The 21,868-nt window shown below is 41.7% G+C and overlaps 1 protein-coding gene across 1 annotated transcript; it reads left to right on the top strand.

Annotated features, from left to right (window-relative positions):
* Window positions 1-6,131: 6,131 nt before the first annotated feature.
* Window positions 6,132-20,710, top strand: LRIT1 (leucine rich repeat, Ig-like and transmembrane domains 1). Its single transcript, XM_075258668.1, has 5 exons — window positions 6,132-6,431; window positions 14,650-15,116; window positions 16,770-17,075; window positions 18,368-18,544; window positions 19,849-20,710. The coding sequence occupies exons 1-5, from the start codon at window positions 6,310-6,312 to the stop codon at window positions 20,613-20,615; spliced, it is 1,839 nt and encodes a 612-aa protein (XP_075114769.1). The 5' UTR covers window positions 6,132-6,309; the 3' UTR covers window positions 20,616-20,710.
* The last annotated feature ends 1,158 nt before the right edge of the window (window positions 20,711-21,868 follow it).

Raw genomic sequence — 21,868 nt, 5'->3', positions numbered from 1 at the left:
AAAGGCTACGAAAACAGCAACCTCTGTGTGGTGTCCAATTGGCAAGGACGTATAGTAATTATTGGAGGGAATGGTGTACAAAACGCTCAATATCTCCATTGCCTGAGCTCGGAGACATGGCGAACCCAAGTGTGCACCTACCATAGAATAAAGCGTAATGTGAACCTTATAGTAGCATTTTTGAATCCGCAGCTTTTCCGCTGCAGATTTTTTTCTGCAGGGTGCGGATGGGATTAGCCAGAATTCCATTCTGTAAAACACAATGTTATTGGCCACGGCCATAACACTGTGTTTTTGCAACGCTGGGCCCCGGCCTTTATAAAGGTTTTCTACATTTTCCGGAAATTGGTCTAAACTTCAACTTGAGTTGTCCAATGGGAAAATAATTTTGGTAACTATATCTCACCAATTCCTTTCTCTACTTTCTACTTCCATATACACAGAAATAAAATTCTCCCTCAGCCAGTCAGTGACTTGAGTGGTAACCTGTGTTGAGATGGGCCTGGGAACCGGAACAGGTAAGTGGTCTTTTTTTTAACCGTTTTTCTTATCTCACTAGACGATCCCTTTAATGGATGTTTTCTGTGCGTCCTGTTCACAGTCTGAGCTTACAGTACAAGGAGACATCTACAACATTCTAGCTGTAGTTATACGTCTGTCGTTATCTGTGCCGGGTTTATCTAGTGTAATAGATTTTAGATATGAAGTGGTTATTAGTTGAGCATTCAATTCTAGTAGAATAAGGTCTGTGTTTAGGGGGAAAAGTTCCTTATGTCAGCTCTAAATTGGTCTTCCATTGGGCTTTCCATACACTGCCAAGTCTTGTAACCAGGGAACTGAGGAGTAAAATATAAGGCAGAGGAGAAGAGGTTACAGTTATTGTCCATGACCCATTGTGAATGTAGAAATTACTTTAAAGGGGTTTTCCTGGGAGAATTTTTTTTTTTTTTTTTAAAGAAAAGTCTGTTAGTGCTAGTAATGGGTTAATAAGTACACCCATATACCTTTAGCAGTGTTTGGAGTGATTTCTGGGTGTCTCTGGTTGCTGCTGACATTCTCTGCCTTTGTTTACTTGGTGTAGCTTCCTGGTGTGCAGCTTCCTGTGTAGCTGCTATACTAACTCCCTCTCACTCAGTCCCCCTCCTCCTTTCTCACTTCCTTACAAAACCCTCCATCTCACTAAGCCTAGCCCCTCCCACTCTCCATGTCTCACTAAGCCTAGCCCCTCCCACCCATCCTGTCTCAACAAGACTAGTGATCTCACTCAATTCTAGCCCCTCCCCTTCTCCATCTCCCTAGCTAATCTATTCCACCCACTACTGGCAGACAGGAAGAGGGGAGGAGCCATTCCTTGGCCACAGGAAGGCTTGGTAAGTACTGATGAGGATAAGGGAGGGGGAAGAGTAAGTTTCGGAAGTTGTGAAACGGAACGTCATCAGATTATCAGAAAGTGCCCCTGGGGTGGTCACATGACCACTCTGTGGATATGGGTAAATATATATATTTTTTAATTGAAGCAAATTAGAAGTTAGGTGGGGGCAGAGAGTTTAGTTTAGGGATAATTCTCAATTTATCCTGGAGAACTCCTTTAACACATCAGAATAGAGCAGCATAATAAATAGTAGGCAAAAGGAAAACCACTCCCTTTTACGGATTGGGCATTTGAGCCCTGGAGCTTACCGCTGCCCACCCACAGTAAATAAGTGTCAACTGAAATGGCTGATTTTAACTATTTTGGCTATCGATCGAATTATATGCAAACATTTGTTCATGCTGGTCAACGTCTTTCTGTTGGTTTGACTTCTTCTACAGATATTTGCCATTTTGTACATGCCCTCTTTTTTTCTCAACTGACTCCGCAGTTGACCAGTTTAGAAATAAATGTTTCTGGGGAGACGCTTCATGTGAATGATCCCATAGATCAGCCTCAGTCAGGCTCATGAGAGTCTTATGTATATGGGCAACTTGAAGCCTCTCTTTATGGCCTTCCAGGTCATTTGGTATTGTGAAGCCTTTAAATAATTCATATTGTATCTTTATTTTAGTAGACGCAGACTCTGAATTACGTTTCAAGTTTTGGGTTATAAAGTAATACATTTTCCATTTCCACAGATGTCTATGTACCACTGTGTGAAAGACATCAATAATTAAATATCTGCAGTACTGTAGACATCTCTGGTTTACAATGGTTGTCTATGCAGGTATAATATAATGCGTGTGAGTCTCTGGGACTGGATCTGCTACGTCAATTATGGAAAGTAATATGAGCATTCAGTAAAATGATGGCGCTTACTAGAATCCAACTACTACTATGTATCTGACCTCAACAAAACTGATAGAAATTGGTGTCATTCAGAATATGGCTGCTTACTTACTGTGTAAGTGGCTATTTTTCTTGTGGCCGTGGGCATGCACAGTCGGCTCTGCCAGAGGCCTAGAAGTTTGACCCCCAGCGCTGGAAGAAGACATGTGAAGAGGACGTTCTTGAAGAAGAGAGTTCTCTCGCAGCATTGGGGACGCCCCCAGTGCTGCGAGAGAACTCATTTGCATACCGACAAAAAGCAGGATTTCTACTGAACGTCAGCGTGGAGAAGACATCTAAAGGTAGGAGAAGAATAGCCTTTCTTAAGGCTATTCCTACGTGTTACTCACAAAAGACTGCATTTTAATGAGAGAATCCCTTTAAGTTTGAGTTTGGTGATGTGACAAAGAATAAGCAGTTGCAACTAATCTTGACTAGCGACGTCAAATAGCCAAATAATACATGTGAACATATGTTCTAGCCCTCATTCAGATGGAAATAATGCAGCTATATTCTGGCTGCACGTGACATGTAATGACAGCTGGTCTAATCTTTCCAATTTACAGCATCAAAGATCTCTATGATGCTGCTAGTTCAGAACGTTAGACCAAGGTCGGGACAGGATTTACAGCTGTAATAAGGACACTAAAATGCACTAAATAGGGTTCATTGGCTTCTGTTGTGGCATTTATTTTGAAGAGTAGAGTTGCGCTATTACTTCTGTGAAATCTATAAGGAATGCCAGTGAAGGTTGTGATCTTAGGCAATGCAAGGAAATAAGGTTTGCAGAAACGTTGCAAATTTTAAAGGGGCTCTATCATTGGGAAAAGTCATTTTTAACTAATCAAATCCTTGCATAGCCTTTAGAAATGCTATTTCACGCCTACATTTAGTATGTACATTGCTTCAGTGGTTTCTAAATAAGTCCATTTTAATCCATATGCTAATTAGACTGGTGTATGATGCATCGTGCACCCCCTTTGCTATTTTTTCATATGCACAGGCTTCTGCTGATGATGATGATGACTCAGCTTCCTGTTTGCACACACCCATAGGAGATAATAGCAGGAACGAGTGCTACTGGGAACTTCCTGTGCTGGCTGGAAGCTCATTAGCATATGAATAAAAACAGCCTTATTCAGAAACCACTGAGGCAATTTACATACTAAAGGTAGGTGTGAAATAGACTTTCTAAAGCCTATGCAAGGATGTGATTAGTTAAAAATAACTTCCCAGCGAAAGAGTCCCTTTAAAATGTGTAGCCAGCTCTTCTGCAACATAATTTATCATTTTCTTGGAGATGATGGGTAACTCCTTCCCATCATCCACTGTAATAGTATGGCGGATGCCAGGTCTTTAAAGGTGACAACCACTCTGCTGCAGCATGGCCACCATAGCAGTTGGGTCTCCATTGTTTTCTACAGTGGAGACCCAGTACTAATGCCCACAATCAAAGTTCACTCTGATCGTGGCCATTGCAGGCCAAGACACCTTCAAAAGTTAAAAAATGGTCTCTGAACCGTCCCCCTACTTTTATTGTTGCAAGCTCCTTATGACAGTTCCCAGGCTTGTCATAGCATTACCTTTTTGAAGTTTGTGTGCGTCTGACTGCTTGGAGCAGTAGTGTATGTTTGGGATTCCTATTGATCCTGATTCTGAATCCAATAGGTGGTGGCTGAGTGTATTTGGGGTGCATGGACCGTGTTGGGATGTAATTTACACTCAGTTTGCAACCTGAGTGAAGGGTGAGTGCAAGATTGAGTCAGTGGAGTGAGTTGACCCTTGACAGCCGCACCATGTCCAGCAGTGACAGGCCCCCTGTGCCTTTGTTGTAAATGCTGTCCAACATAACATACACAAAGTCATTGGTCATACCACACTGACTAAGTAAGAGAAGTTCAGAGAGTAATGACGGGCCAATGGGCATTGTTGCTAGGTGGCTGTCCTTTCCCTAGACAAACTGTATTCTGCAAAGCAAAGATTCCTGCAAACACTTCTCTTTGGAAGTCTGACACCTATCAACCCCTTATAGCAGAATAGCACACCAATGGCAGCACTATGGAAACTACAAGCAATGTCCTATCAATGATATTGAATATGGACCATACCAATATTTATTGTATATCATGATGTAAGGTTTATAGGTCTGCATTTTATCAATAAATGGATTGGTATCCTCCATGTATCTTCTATAGATACAGTCTTTGATCAATGCAAGATCAAAGAAAATACATTTGACAACAACACTGTTACTACCTTCAAAGGAAGAAATAATAATCCAGAAAACATAACACTTGGGGTTATCCCTCCCAAGTAAGATTCATGGGGCATGTTTGACTTTTTTTCCGCTAAACCTGTTGTCAAGAGGGATATATTAATGAAAGTCAAATTCTGAAAACCAAGCAGTATATATTGTATTACAGAACTTCAGACTAAACAGTAGCGTCTTAAAGGACAATGGAAGAAATCTATAAAAGGAATCTAAATTATAGTGGGTGAATTTCTTACTTAGACTTTAAAAATGATTTCCTTCATACTCGAACCCGAACTTCTTCAGATCCTAAATAGAACCTGAGTTTGTCACTAAATACCATACGGTTCCATTCTGTAGCTGTCCAGGTTTTTTATTCACCGCACCACTGTAAATTATGTGGACTATGACTGTCTGTCAATGTCTGGACACATAATGGGTAGTGTGAAACCAAATTTCTTTCTTCTAAGTGCTGTGGAATGGTCCAGATAGATACAGCGGTATGTAATGAAGAGGTATTCTATGTCTAGATGGTGTGGAAGCTGCTTCAGCTTGTTAACAGATCAAACAATCTCTACTGGTGGTCTGCCTGGACCACCTAGAGCCTGTTATGTGTGCCTGCCCTTGTGTAACCACAGTACCCAACATCTCCTAACAGCGAGATCAGAACAGCCTAAATTACAAGCAATTCATCAAAATGACCATCCTGCTCGTGTCAGCTCAAAGATGTGCCCCTTCTCAAAAATTGTTAACCAGAGCGGGGCAACACAATGGCTCAGTGGAATCCCGCCAGGAACAACATCTGCAAGGAGTTTGCATGTTCTCCCCATGTTTGTGTGGATTTCCTCCCATTCTACAAAGACATACTGATAGGAAAAAAAATGTACATTGTGATCCTTATATCCTATATCCCTATATGGGGCTCACAATCTACATTCAAAAAAAAAAATTAAAAAAGATTGTCAACCAGGCAAAATGTTTCTGAGTACATCATAGAGGCTTGTGTAGCAGTTCTGCAGCATCTCGCTGTATTTTTTTTTTTTCACAGCAAGAACAGTGTTCCTGGAGCTCAAGGCCCGCCCCCAGTGCACCAAGTGCCTCATTTGCATAAGATTATAAAGTTGTTTTTCTCCAAATCTACAAAAGTGATATAAATAGCAATGAAATGTTGTTTGTCCCTGCAATGTGCTCTGTAACATGGTGGTGACAGGAGAATATGCTTTGGCAGGTTGTATAGTCCCTTTAAGCTCCTTGATATACTGTTACAGTACATTTAGTAGCACCGAGCACTAGGACAGGGTAGACGATTACTCACTGATTCTCTAGGAGACAAAGCAATCTAGTCCATTGCTAACCTGGAACCTGATCATTTGGATTCTCTAAGATTACATTTCTAGGTTTTATAAAGATTTTGATAAAACAACATATAAAATATGCAATGGTGATGTCATTAACACCCCTCCAGTTTTTTGTATGGACAGATACATATATAGATAGAAATTGGTATAACTCCAAGGCTTTTTTCCGTAGCAGCTTAGACAGACGCTTTCCTATGACATTCCAGGAAGCAATAGGCAGCGACAGGAAAATAACCAAGTCCTCTCACTAATCCCCTATCCTATTTTATCTGATGGACTGAGCTGCAGCTAAAGCATCAGTCTGCGACTGGAAGCGGAAGACACTTAACAAGATGTGACCAGGTGCAGCCTGTGAATATCTCCAGGGTCCCAAAGCTGCTACCCATGGTTAGTTCACCATGTGTGTCTCTTTGGTCATCTTTGGTTGCCTGGTGTTTGGAAGCCTTCCTTTCTTTTGCATGTCCTGTCCATCACAGTGCAGCTGCACTTTCCACTCACTCAGCGATGGAGCGAAATCAAGGTACGTCACCCCCATGGCATATACCCATACATCTAACCACCACCTTTCTGCTCCTTTTTGCCCTATGGAGTTATTGCTGGTTTGCTATTTCTTATTTTCTTTCGATTTGTGCTGCCACTTCCTGTGGCCAAAGGATTAACTTCAGAGCAGTTTGTAATCTGATTTCACAGAAAGCACTGAATGCCTTCTGCACCGCGTCGAGACTGAGCATTTATGTCATAGACAGTGCAGGTGGCGTAACATAGAAATAGGGAGATACAATACCTTATTACCTATCTCCCAGCCGGATTGTATTTAAGTAAATGGACGTATGTATATTACATAGATTCTTTACGTACGTATTCTTACATTTACCTAAATATTCCTTGTTGTCTTAAGAAGGATGTTTATTGCTCACGCACACAGGAATGGAGCATGTATGGGAATATAAAGTCTGTGCACTGCCATATAAGCAAGGATATATTCAGTCTTTTATATAGATATATACAGTAGTTCACCAGAGCTTGCCACAATTTTTGGTTCGATTTATATGAAAATAAAAAATCATAGGCATAAACAATACAGCAGAGGAGTCCTGCACGGCCATGGGAGTCCTGCACGGCTATGGGAGTCCTGCACGGCTATGGGGGTCCTGCACGGCTATGGGGGTCCTGCACGGCTATGGGAGTCCCGCACGGCTATGGGAATCCCGCACGGCTATTGGGGTCCCGCACGGCTATGGGAGTCTTGCATGGCTATGGGAGTCTTGCATGGCTATGGGAGTTCTGCACGGCTATGGGAGTCCTGCATGGCTATGGGGGTCCTGCACGGCTATGGGGTCCCTGCACGGCTATGGGAGTCCTGCACGGCTATGGGGGTCCTATACATGGAACTCTGATAAGGCGATGTGCATGAACGCTTATTGTACTCCATATATATATATATATATATATATATATATATATTGCTTGTTGTGAAAGACTAAGAATATTACAATTTTCGGCAAAAATCTTTGGAACCCTTTCACTTTATTGAAGTCTTTCTGACGTAAAATCATGCCAGTCAGCAGCAGAAGCTTTGTAACTGCTTGTGTCAGATTTATCTTTATACCTGATGATTCTCCTATGAGTTTACACTATAATCTATCTCTACAGAGCTTCAGGACTGCACATATAGGACTATTGCTGACAGTTTTGTAATGTCCATTGATACACGTCGGTGGCACTGACATCAGCCGCTTTTTCAGTATTGTCTGATTTTAGAGTTACATTTTATATACTGTTTACATATTCGGTGTGCAGATAAAGTCCAATGAAGTCAAGAGCAGCCCCCAGGGAGGGAGAAAAGCCAAATGGACCCGGCATAGGGTCGCTCAATAGCCAAGGGGATAAAGAATAGGCAGCAATCCAAATTGCCGAATACAAAGTGGTATGTGGATTTATTCCAACTACAACGTTTCACTTCTACATACGCACGTTGTGCAGATAAGTGAACGATATATTATAGTTGCAGGGATTTGTATGATTTGCATTACCTTTTTACTAGTCCCAAGACCTTTACCGTGTCTGAGTATGTATTGCCTGTCTCATATATGCCCCATAAAAATTGCCATACCAGGTTTTTCCGGAGCTTTAATATACTAGCCACAAAGTCCATAAAATGTAACAAAATAAAAAGTCCTTTAACACCAACAATAATATACTCCAAATCTAAATTCATGATGCAGAATTGTCTGACTGCGTAGGACTGAGATTTATTTATTTTTTTACGGATTAATACAAATTTTTTTTGTCCTTATTTTAAGTAAAGGGTGTTGGGCTAGCAGGGTTGTTTTGGGACTTACATCACCATGTCGTAAATGTTACTTTGTTTATGACGTGTTTTTATATTTTTATAACTTTCAGCAACATTGATTTTTATGACCGTAAGAAAAGTTCTTTATCCGCTAAAGAGAAATCTTGATCTTAGACTCTACGCCACATCAGTTTTATTAGGTTTGCCAGTTTCTATATGTATCGCTGGTCCACGTAACCGTAACCATTAAGTCAATCTTAAGGTACTTTACTGCAATCACAAATGAGTCACCAGTCCATTTCATTACCATAGTGGGGACAGGAGAGAAGGTCACTAGAGCTCAGGCTGCCAATAACTCTAATTGCTGTTAACCCATTTGCATTATGGGCTATGGCTTGTTTTGGCCCTAAGCCCAGTGGCATGTCAAGTATTAGATTCTGATTGGCATAATAATATAGATTAAAATCTATTAAATCAGGTCTCATATACATACAATGTATTAAATAATAAGGGAATATGTAGAGATATATCCCATTGCAGGAATACCTTTCCTTTTGGGATAGGATCCTTTATCACTCGTCATCTTTGTAAGCATAACACTGGAAAGGGGCATTATAAATGTCCCTTTAAGATTATTAAATCCTAGGACTCATTCCTTACACAAGTTCAGATTAATCAGTGCGATTATAATTCTTAGCTAAGAGATTACAAGTCATGACATGTCACGATAAGGTCATGTTCCCACATGTCAGATTTTGTGTGCAACTGCTCTATACATGTGAATGGAGTGTTGTAGAAGAAAAACAATGTACAGATATATGAAATAGACTTGAAGTCGCAGAAGTTTGCAGTCTTTTCTGTTAAAAGGCCTATTAAACTAAGACCATTTGCAGGATCAAAGATTTCCAGGTCGCAGTGTGACTCCATTCACTAACAATAGCAAAATTAGTCATTGCCAAAGTCGTCAATATTGGGCCAATTATGAGGAATGAGCATTTCTGGGAACAGTTGTTTCCAATAAGTGACCCATGTAAATGACCTCCTGATCTCTACTGTGATCACTGCTCACTAGGGTTGAGCTGATCTTGAGATTTCAAGATCGATTTTAAAATCCGATTTCCGATCATTTTCCAGCCGATCTCGATACCGATCTCGATCGTGAAATTTACTCGATCGCCGATCGTAATCCGATCTTTTCCGATCCCGATCGCTCAACCCTACTGCTCACCCATATAGTGTTACTGGGTGGAAGTGATCAATGCACCTATACCAGACCCTTCCTTGTGCACCATACCCCCTGTTTCACTTCGCTGTGAATGTTGTTGGAGAGCGGGGCGGTGCGGGAACCTCTTGGCCTGACATATTTATTATAACTCATGCCGGTTTTAATTAATAAGACGCCGGAGCCCCTTGATGAGTCAGACAGGGGGACTATCATCAACTAGCAATCCTACAAATACTTGTTCTTGTCTTATGTTTATGGGGGCCTCCCGACTGTCCCTCAACAGATGACATAGGGTTAGGAAGTTTCAGGTATGTTGAACTTCGGTGTCTGATCCTTTTTTCTCAGAGAAGATAAGCCACTGCTGGGAATGCTTACTCTTTCCACCCCGATGGCAGAACCAAGCATACAAGTGTATAGGAAAGTTGGGTAAATACTTTGTTAAACCAAAAACTATCTATAGTGTCAAGGGGCTGCGCCACTACTCAGACTTATCCTCTATCTTCAGCCCCATGGAATAGAATGGAATTCCGTTCCCGTAAGTACACAGGGGAGATTTGGAGGGACTTTCTGTTCCGCACTTTCCTGAGTCTGGGGGGTCCCAGCAGTCAGACCCCCAACAATCTGACATATCACCTATCCTGTTGATACGCAATAAAGGTCAATAATGGCACAACCCCTTTAAGTCTAATCCTGGAGCAAGATGTTTTTACTGTACGGAAGTGATAAGCGGACCATGAACCTCATTTATCAAAAATGGCTGAAGACAAAGTCTTGTTTCCATAGCAACCAACCACAGGGCAATTGAAATGAAAACCGCATTGTATTGGGTTACTATGGACAACAAGGCAGGAAGTTTTGGTTACAAGGGCCAGTGTCTTAACAAGTATAGCCTTGTTTATATGTGTAATATATGTCTCTATACAGTATATGTCTCCATATACGGACAGCTTAGGCTGTGTACACGTTGCAGTATGCATATACAAGTCCATGAGAAATAATACGGAGGGTACATGGACGATATCTTTATTCTGTCCTGGCTTTCCATGGACCCAAACAGTGGAATGAATGACCTTGGATCACAAAATGAACAGAAATAGGACCTTCCCTGAGTTTTGCGGGCTGGGCTTACGGTCCTGCGAAAATCACAGTCATGTACATGGGGCAATGGAAATGGATATAGTCTGATAAAAAAGGAGATCTTTGTGCGTCAACGAAGGTTTTGTCCATCACAAGCATGTGGGCAAAAAGACAAGAAAGTGACATGTAAATGATCTTTGATAGGCCCCAATAATATTTATCAAGTTACCTATAGTCATGTCAGTGGGAGGTATCAGCCATGTACACGTCACTGTTTCTGAATCTAACATTCTGGATGATGCCTTTGAGTATACTAGATATACTGACAACAACCATTCACTCAGTGGCATAACAATCGCGGTCGCAGGGGTTGCGACCGCTACCGGGGCCAGAGTGATACCGGGCCTATGGCCAGCTGGAAATGGCTGGGGCCCTGGACCACCATGATAGTGATTCTTAAAGGGGTGTTCTGACTTTTTTCTATTATTTGCAAGTGTTGTTAGTGGGCCAGTAAACATAACAAACAGTTCTCCCCTCTCCTTAGGCCTCCGTATTCAACAGTGGAAGCTGTGTTCTTCTGCATAGAGGACTTCTGGCAGATGTCACCAGAGATGTCCTGTTTGAGTGAGGGGACTGCTGAGGCAATCACAGGCATCAGCAATCCCCCCTTCACACACGACACGTGACTGCTGTGCTGCGCCATTTCTGAAGAGTTTACTGCTGAGGCCTGTGTTTGGCCTAACACAAACCTCACAGGACCTGTATACAAGCAGACCTGCCGCTGTTGGAGATGGATATCCTGGGACAGGTGAGTATTTTAGGTCATATTATTTTGCCAGCCTAGTCTCAGAATACCCCATTAAATTTTTATTTGAAGTATTCAGTCACTTTTTATGTTTATGAGCGGAATATTATGTAAGCAGTTATCCCAGTTATCCAGTTATATTATGTAGGCAGTACCCAGTTATCTTAATGTCACTGGGTCTGTCTAAAATTAGTACGTGTCTTTAATGATTAGATTTATCTGATAATATTGCCTATCATCTATCTATCTATCTATCTATCTATCTATCTATCCATATATCATCTATCTATCTATCTATCTATCTATCTATCTATCTATCTATCTATCTATCTATCTCATCTTCAATCTATACTATTAATGCAACTTTTCAACTATATATTTAACAGTAATTTTCCTATACTATATTTTATAAGGGCTGCCAGAAATCTGATTTTTTTTGTTATTGCCTTGCAAATTCATCTATAAAATACAGCATGCACTTCCTAACAGACTGCATATTATAATGCCATATAAAGCCTATATTTCGCTAATAACAAAGAAGCCAAAATGACCTTTAATACTGCACAAATCGCACAAATATAGGAGACCGTCCCTCACGCCTGGTTCACATCTGCATATGGTAATCCGTTTGGGGAGTCCGAATGGGGACTACCAAACACATTTGCAAGCAGTGTGCCAGTGAAAGCACACGGACCCCATAGACCATAATGGGATCTGTCTTCTTGCCGCACGCTGACTGCACGAATCATGCGGACAGGAAAGTAGATTAGGAACTACTTACCTGTCCGCAAGATTCCTGCGGATATCTCACGGCAAGCACACGGACCCCATTATAGTCTATGGGGTCCGTGTGCTTTCACTGCACACCGCTTACAACTGCATTCAGTAATCCGTTCGGGGGGGGGGGGGAGGCAGATGTGAATGATGCCTCACATGTAAAGCGAGTAAATGGATTAGATAGATGTAGAAAGAGGTAGAAAAGAAGCTGCTTGTTACTGCAACTCCCTCGTACAGTAGGCTACATGTTTGTCTTCACTCACAGCCTTTCTGGAAAAGAAAAGTTGTAACCTTAGATGCAATAATAAAATAAGGGTAAATACCATATTTTTCGGACTATAAGAAGCACCTAAGTTTTAGAGGAGGAAAATAGGGAAAAAAAATTTTGAAGCAAAAAATGGTAAAATATTTAATATATGGGAGTTGTAGTTTTGCAACAGCTGCAAGGCCACATTGACAGGTGACCCTGCAGCTGTACGGAGATGCATAGAGTGGTTTTTTTTGCGGGGCCCGCTGTACTTTATAGTTATACCATTTTGGGGAATATCTATTGCTTAGATCACCTTGTATTGAAAAAAAACCCGGTGGTTTATGATATATGATTTTCTACTTTTATATATATATTCTAGGGACAGGAGGTGATTTAGAACTTTTATTTATTTCATATTTTTATTATATATTTTTTAAGTTTTTTTTTTCTTTTTTTTTTTTTTTTTACTATTTTATTCCCCCCCGGGGGCTTGAACCTGCGGTTACTTGATTGCAAGTCCCATAGACGGCAATACAACTGTATTGCCATCTATGGGACATTCTGTATATTAGTATTACGGCTGGTCATAGACCCAGCCGCAATACTAATATAGCCGTGACAGGCCTGGGAGCCTCATTAGGCTCCCGGCTCTCACCCGAACAGGTCGGCTCCTGCGATATCGCCGTGCAGGAGCCGGCCTGCAACTTCACAGGTACGGGGCCGGTGGGGACCAGCCCCGGGGGAGAAGGGGCCACCGATACTGACCCGGCATCCGCTGTACTAGAGAGGCGGATGCCGGCGAGGGATAGACGCCAGCACAGGTGCCGGGGCCTGAGACATCGCTCCTCTGCCCTGCATGAAGCCAGCGGCGGGGGGACGGAGGAGCGGAATAGCATCACCGCTGCTGCTGCTGGCTTCATGCAGGGCAGAGGAGCGCAGCGATGTCTCAGGCCCCGGCGTCTATCCCTTGCTGGCATTCGCCTCTCTATTACGGCGGGTGCCAGGCGCCACATTCGGACTATAAGACGCACCCTTCTTTTCCCCCCAAATTTGGGGGGAAAAAAGTGCGTCTTATAGTCCGAAAAATACGGTAATTGGAAATATATTTGTCTTCATAGCTTTGATAAGTTACATTGGTTAACACTGTTATATTTGTTATATTTTTGTACCGTGTTTGCCAGTGGGTATGAAATATAAAAAACTAGAGAGTCTTCAGTAGTTGATACCTTTTTTAATGGCTAACTAATGATGATAGATTATGAGCTTTCGAGGTTCTCGGCCTCTTCCTCAGGTATAGTATCAATTTTAATACGAAGAAATCCCAACTCTCTTATAATGGCAGATGAAATAAGGATCTGGCTGTTGGATTTCAACATGTTCAATTCTTTTGTTTTTGGGGAGATAAGCGCCTTATGTCATCATCTTCCCCTCCTCTCCCTATTCAGATCATATGTGAGCTTGGCAGGGTGTGCATGTGTATGGGACAGCGTGAATGGATAACTGTCAGCTATCTAAGGTCTATGGTGACTCTTAGTGTATACTGTAGCAAATATTAAAATAGCTGTTTGCCAAATGATCATCTTATTCCTAGGGCTCAGCAAGTGTGCTAAGCTAAAGGACCACTGGTCAATTCAGTTCTACTTGTATCTCAGCAAACTGGATTAGGACCATTCATTCATCACATGGGCCTGCACTAGGATTTCTTACGCTAGGTTCACAGTAGCGTTTGGGTTTCTGTTCTATGGGTCAGCTTTAGGACCAGAAAAATGGGAACCCTATCTGCTTAAATAGCAGTTACCCAAGGAAGCCCGAAGACCCTATATGCGATTGTTTGTCTGGTGGTTTTAGTATAAAAGAGCGGACACTTCACAGATCACATTGTAGTTAATCAGGTCTGTCGGGTATGGCCCAGGACCACCTGCCTGTTTAGCATATTGGGTGCTGAAACTAGCCACATAAATGGCTCAGGAATGGTGAGGATTAGAGAAAAAATTCCAATGGCCCCATATTTAGCGGCAACTATGTAAGATTGCAAAGACTTGGAGTCAATGGAAGTAGTACAAGGTCCTCTTGGCAATATCATATTCTGTATACTGATCCCAGTATTTAGGCTGGCCATACAATACATTACAAGTGTAGGAAGCTCCAGAACATCTACCAACTCAGATAGTAGGGAAAAAAGGATGGGGCATGTTGATATTAAACATGCTCAATCACTTGTTCTTGTATGAGATAGACAGAGGGATCTGGAAGTTGTTTATTCTCATCTGATTTATTGTCATTCCTCATATTTTACTTTTTTCCTCTCCAGTGAAGTCCTATGTAATGACCCTGAGATGACCTTGACTCCAGTGAACATCCCAACAGATACTTTTAAACTTCGCATAGAAAAGACGTCTATCCGGCGTGTTCAAGGAGAAGCCTTCCACCTACTCTCCAACCTTGAGTTTCTCTGGATGCCCTATAATTCAATTTTGAGTTTAAGTGTGATCACGTTACGAGGCCTCCGAAAACTTCAAGAACTTCGATTGGACGGAAATGACCTCACATCCTTCCCTTGGGAATCTCTTGGCAGCACACCCCGACTAAGACTGCTTGATTTGCACAATAATGAGCTGTCTTCTATACCTAAAGATGCAGCTCGCTACATGAAAAACATAACCTACCTGGATTTGTCCAGCAATAAACTCCTGACACTTCCTCAAGAACTCATTGCCTCCTGGCTTAATCTTCATTCAGCATCATATTTTTCGAATGATCATTCCACGTTGATCCTCGGTAGGTAATAGCCATAAGATTTTCTTAATATGGACAATATTAAGGACAACCTGCAGATCCTACCACAATCAACTGGTTCTGCCAAGTTTTGTCTTATTTGGACGACCTTTAATCTGACCCCAGCCTTATAGAAAACTATTGTCAACGCTTTATGGGAAATTTACTATTATGATTTTCGGCACATCTAAATTTCGACCATTTTTAGACCAGATATACAAATTCTGATGTAAAATTCTAGCTCGTAGTAAGCCAAATGTATTCTCCAGCATCAGCCACTGTGATAAATCTGGAGCATTTTAAGACTAACTATTAGTAAACATTAGTGTTGAGCGAGTAGTATTTGATCAAATACCTCGCCGGCATAGGAATGCGTGTAAGCAGCCCAACACCAAGGGGTTAAACGCATTGAATAGTCGAAGCGTTTAATCCCTTGGTGTTCGGCCGATTACACGCATTCCTATGTCCGCGAGGTATTCGATTAGAATACTACTTGCTCATCACTAGTAAACATGGGCCATTGTGATATCACTGAATCCTAATAACACCACTGCATTGACAAATGTGTAGTCTTGATACATTTACATGATACATTTCATTTATCAAGCTATAAATCCCTTTAAATCACTTAAAGGGAACCTGCCATGTTGAACATGCAATCTTATCTGCCAATAGCAGCTTTATACAGCAAGGGGAGCTGAGTAGGTTGTAGTTTTTTCTCTAACATCTACAATTTCTGAGCAATTGGTGATGTTGGTTTTAGCACTCAACATGGTGCTTTAGGCCGTCTACTGTCAGGTGGGCAGTCCCAGAGTGTCTGCACCAGCCTAAGCCCACCCACCTGACAGTAGACTGCCTAATTAGCATATTGGATGCTGAAGCTAATAACACTGATTGGCCAGAAGACCACATTCCTACCAACTATTGTCAACTATTGTGTCTTAGGTTATGATGTATTTGATTCTATTACAGCGGCTGGATGTGCATTTCTGGTCATTTTATTCTGCTATTGTTTCAGTTTTTGTTGTGTTGGTTGTCGAGCAAAGGTTTTACGTTCCTTAGATAGAGTTCAGTGCTCACCCCTGGGTTGAGCGATCGGGATTGGAAAAGATCGGATTCCGATAGGCGATCGAGTAAATTTCACGATCACGATTGGAATTCCAATCCAGATCTTTTCCGGCGGGATTGAGGTCAGAGGTTATCTCAAGATCGGCTCAACCCTATTCATGTATATATCATCAATAGGGTTGAGCGATCGGGATCGGGAAAGATTGGATCCCGATTGTCGATCGAGCAAATTTCACAATCGGGATCGCCTGGAAAATTATCGGAAATCAGATTTTAAAATCTGGCTGAACCCTACTCACAAACTATTCTTTCTGTTTTATCAGAACTGAGATTGTCATTGGCCTGCTTGGGAATCTGATCAGTAAAATAGTCTCTGTGCAGTTTCCTGGATAAGCCATGTAAATGTACATAAGTATATATAAGTAGATTTAATTGAACGCAGAATTTAATATACTATAGTTGCAGGCCCAGTAGGCAGGGGGCCCTGTCAGCTGTCCCTGTCCAACCCCTGACTAAACAATTTCTCTAATAAAACAAGTATGACAACAACTATTCTAAAGATGAAAAAAACTCTTCTTCCATTTTTAGGTCTACAGGACAACCCTTGGTTATGTGATTGCAGCCTATACGAAATGGTTCATTTCCTCAACTTCCCATCTCCATCAGTAGCATTCATAGAGCCGCGCCTAAAGTGCTATTCACCACGCAGCCTTGCAGGAGTGCAATTCAACCAAGTGGAGCTGCGGAAATGTCAGAGTCCGGTTATTCATACGTCTGTGGCAAAGCTCAAGACCATGATTGGCAGTACTGTCTTACTACGATGTGGCACCGTGGGCATCCCAATCCCAGAACTGAGCTGGAGGAGAGCTGATGGGAACCCAATAAATGGATCAGGTAAGAACGTGAACCCTCTTTTCAGGGTGGTATCGACTTCTCCTAGACCCACGGAGAATGATTAAAGCCCTTATGGACTGGCCTATTGTGGAGTTTTAATGCCAATCATCATTTTTTCCATTTTCAGAAACACATTCCAAGAGCTAGAACTTTTTATTTTTCCATCGCTACTTTCTGAAAACTCTAATTTTTTTTAATTTTTCTGGTGATATGGTCATGTGAGAATTTTTTTCTTTTTTTTTCTAATGTGGCAGGGAGAATAAGGAAAAACAAAAATAGCTTAATGTGTTTATTTCATACTATGTACAGTGTATTTTTTGTTGAACTGGGTTTTTTCTCATTGAGTTTTCAAAGAAAGTGGTGAAAGAGTATTAAACAACCGTACATAACTTTCTGCTTCAATGATACGTATATGAGAGGGGCAACACGGTGGCTCAGTGGTTAGCACTACAGCCTTGCAGCGCTGTAGTCCTGAGTTCGAATCCCGCCAGGAACAACATCTGCAAAGAGTTTGTTCTCCCTGTGTTTGTGTGGATTTCCTCCCATTCTACAAAGACATACTGATAGGAAAAAAAAATGTACATTGTGATCCCTATATGGGGTTCATAATCTACATATATAAAAGCGTATATGGAAACCATCAGTGTTTCCGTAGATATAACTGAAATGCTGTATTTCCAAAAGTACAACAGTTTTGGAAATCACAACATTTCCACTGCGGGTATTTTTCTGCAATGTGTGGGTGGAGTTCATTAGAATCCTATTCACTTTGCTGGGACTGTAAAACCGCCACATGGGGCTTCGACCTAATATTGGAAAATAAAAGTGATTGTACAGCTTGTTGAAAGTGCTTTAAAATTTTCATACAGTTAGGGCATGTTCAGACAGAGTTTATTGCAGACCGTGGAATCCGCCTCAAAATCCGCCTGCAAAAATGGCTCCCATTGACTTCAAATGGCTCCCATTGACTAGCTAGAAGCGACTGTCCTATCTTGCCCTGGATTCCGCGGCTGAGAGAGCCATGGTGTCCGCGGCTCGAGACCCGCTCCTGTTTAGGTCCATTCATTCGGGCCTAATCAGCAGCGGGATGCCACAACAGAATGCCAATGCTGCATCGGCATCCCATCGCGGCTAGCTGCACGGAAAAGGTTTCCATCACCTTTTCCGCCATGTGAACATGCCCTAAGAGCACACAATGCATTTTCCCAAGTTCTCCCTCAACATCCTTAATAAACTGTTAAACTTTATACATTTAGATTTTTTATTTTTTTTATTTTTTTTTTGGTTTGCAGTACACCAAGAAATTTCAAGTGATGGAATGAGCTGGTCCATGCTAAACTTGCCTACTGTTAACTATAAAGACTCTGGCGAGTATATATGTAAAGCTAGAAATAACATGGGAATGGCAGAAGCATTCATTTCTGTTATAGTTACTGACTCGAACACAACTGATGAGCCAAATGACAATGGTAAGTAGCCACCATGGGTAATAATTGTATATGTTGTTCATTTTCTCTATTGTAGATGTCACATAGTAATGCATATTTGTAACAAGGAATAGTTTAAAGAGAACCGTCCACCAACTCTTTGGAGGAGGAAAAGTCAGAGGCTTTGCTCCAGTGATTCTGGCACAGTTGGAATTTTTTCTGTAGCCCCCATAGTTCCTTAGAAATCATTTCTATTAATTTGGGCACCCAATATGCAAATTAAATACTCTATTGTCATGTGGGTGGTCCTAGTATGCCTACTACAGCCAAGGCCACCTGACAGTAGATTGCATTATTATCATATTAACAGCATCAATTGATAAGGAATGGTAGGGGCTAGAGAATATCCAAATGAACAAAAATCAGTGGAGCAAAACCTATTGAGAGATGCAAATAATTGAATTTAATGGGGGTGTTGAACGGTCCTCTTTACGACATATAAATAACACAACTATACTCCTATAAACGCCTTTCTTATGTGTGTGAAGTCAGTAATTGCTCCCCAAAAGTCATTGAAGTTTCAGTAATCGCTGCCACGAACTTCCTAACATTAGGCATTGGTCTTTAACAATATAACTAAACTTGCGATATTGAACTTTGGCTTGACCATGAAGCAGTCACCACAAAGTTTCAACAAGAATGCTATATCACAGTCAAAAAATAATTCCATGGGGCAAACACCGTTTTAATAGAATTACAAACCAAAATCGGAGTCTATGGTACTTTGCCAAAAAAAATAGCTAAAGCCGTTATAATCAAATGGGTAACAGATGGGGGCATAACTATAGGAGGTGCAGCTGTAGCAGTCTTCTCCAGTTCCAGGACCACGTGGGAGCCTCAAAGGTCCCCCTGCTGCATAAAATATCACACTGATAGGGGCAACATGGTGGCTCAGTGGTTAGCACTACAGCCTTGCATCGCCTGAATCCTGGGTTCAAATCCTGCCAAGTGCAACATCTGCAAGGAGTTTGTATGTTCTCCCTGTGTTTGCTTGGATTTCATTCCATACTCCAAAGACATACTGGATAGGTGAAAAAAAATGTACATAGTGATCCCTATACGGGGCTCACAATCTACCAAAAAAATAAATAAAATAAAAATCCCACTGTTCTAAATGGCACACGATATAGCAAATTGCATATGGGACTGACTCCAAATGGGAGAAGGTCATAGAGGTCATCCCTCTATCTCATAATAGTCCATCAACCATATTTTTCTAAGAAGTATCTGATGGTGGTGAATCCATTTGCATCTTTTTTCTTGTTTAATTGTTGTCTCTATTTTAGGAAAATACCAGTCTACAGAGAAGAACATCGGGATGCAAAAATTTAAAGTCAGTGGTAACAGAGTACAGGACAGCGATCTACAGAATATCAATCCGAACTCTGTTATGAAACCAGACGTGAAGGATCCAGGCAATATCATGCTCAGTTCACCAACGAAACAACCAGAGATAGAGCGGATGGTTAGAGGCGTCAAAGTTATAGGTGATACTGACCACAGTGTATCTCTCGCTTGGAAGGCTCCTCTTGCCAAAAATGTTACAGTGTTCAGCGTTCTATATGCAATCTTTGGAGAACGAGAAATGCGAAGGATCAACGTGGAGCCTGGCAAGACAAAAATTACCATAGTCGGTCTAATACCCAAAACCAAATACATTGCATGTGTTTGCGTGAAAGGGCTCATACCCAGGAAAGAACAATGCATCATCTTCTCCACCGATGAAGCTGCTCATGCCGGAGGAACTCAGAAACTGATCAATGTAGTTGTGATCAGTGTGGCTTGTGTCATCGCCGTCCCATTAACCTTAGTGGTTTGCTGCGGAGCTTTGAAACGAAGATGCAAAAAGGGGCTAGGACGGAGATCTAAAGATATACAAGACACCTATGTGACATTTGAAAGTCTTGCAACCAGCTCCAAAGCAAAGGGAGAGGGAGAATATTTGTCTCGACATAATCTGGACGAATCCAATAGGCTACTCTCTGCACGCTCCAGTGTGGATTCGGAAGCAATACCAAAGCCAGAAGGCCAACCAAATGAGTTTTTTTGTTGACAAAGAGTGACTAGCATGTGTTCATACACAGAGGAGCATATCCACCATGTGCCGGAAATATGTAGAAGAAAATCGTACTAGCTGTGCAAGTCAGGACACTGCGCAATGAAAGGGGCTATGATGGAGGAGACAAAACACTGAGATTGCACAATGTTTCAGTGATGTAACTAGAGACTTAAGGGCCTGTACCAAAAGTCCAGTTTGACCCCCACACAGTAATTTTCTTCCCAACCTCTGTCCTTGGCTATGTACACTTGACTATGTAATACATTTACAATGCACAGACTGCCAGTGATCAGAGGGATTCAGAAAGGTGATCATGCTTATGGACCCCTTAAGGCTCCTGGGCCCGGGTGCAATTGTACCCTCTGCACCTCCTCAAGTTACGCCCCTGCAATGTTTGGTTTTGACAACTAACGGACACAATGCAAATTTTAGTAGTTACATAAATGTAAAAACATTAAGCCCTGGCCCTTTGTACGACGTGAATCAAAAAAAGACTCTATCACAGGTTACGACCTTACGAGATCTGCTAATATTCATAGGGTAATACTGGATCCGAGTCTACAGTATGTGATTGACAGGTTTGCCCACCGATATGCCGATTCTGATAGAGCATGGTCATAATATTTCCTGGAATGGTATCACTAGCACATGCATCACTGCTAGCACTGCAAAACTACAACTGTGCTTTTAGGAAAATTGGACTGTTTCATATTCTTTGTGTTAATCTCGAATTGTTGTGTTGTGGTGTTTTACAAATATCAATAAATTTTTATATCGATGTTATGTTGCGGAGATATTCTCTAGAGATCCTCAGTTTGGTTGTTTGGGCTTTAAAAAACGGCATCAAAAACTGCAGGTGTGATTCCAGCCTTTTTAAGGCACAAGCTCCGTGTGAACACCGGCATCCCGACGTGGCTTTCTGCTCCGGATTAGTCCCAAATGAATGGGCCTAGTCTGGAGGGCGGTGTCGCGAGTCGGATGCCGTGGCTGAATACGCTGCGGAATCCACCTGAAGAAAGGGCAGCTCGCTTCTTTTTTGCACGAGCGGGAACAAACCACTTACGGAAAAAAGAATGTTAGTGGTTTACATAGACCTCTATTGTGAGGGGGCGGATTTTGAGGTGGATTTGGCGTCAAAATCTGCCCCCTCTTGCCCATGTGAACTAGCCCTAATAGGAACCTAGTCTGGGCCACAGATTAGAAATTCATGGTGACTTGTCAAGTCAATTTATGGTGATGACCACCAT

This window comes from Leptodactylus fuscus, chromosome 10 (genome assembly GCF_031893055.1).
Source record: "Leptodactylus fuscus isolate aLepFus1 chromosome 10, aLepFus1.hap2, whole genome shotgun sequence".
Taxonomy (NCBI): domain Eukaryota; kingdom Metazoa; phylum Chordata; class Amphibia; order Anura; family Leptodactylidae; genus Leptodactylus; species Leptodactylus fuscus.
This window is presented reverse-complemented; position numbering and strand designations above follow the sequence as displayed.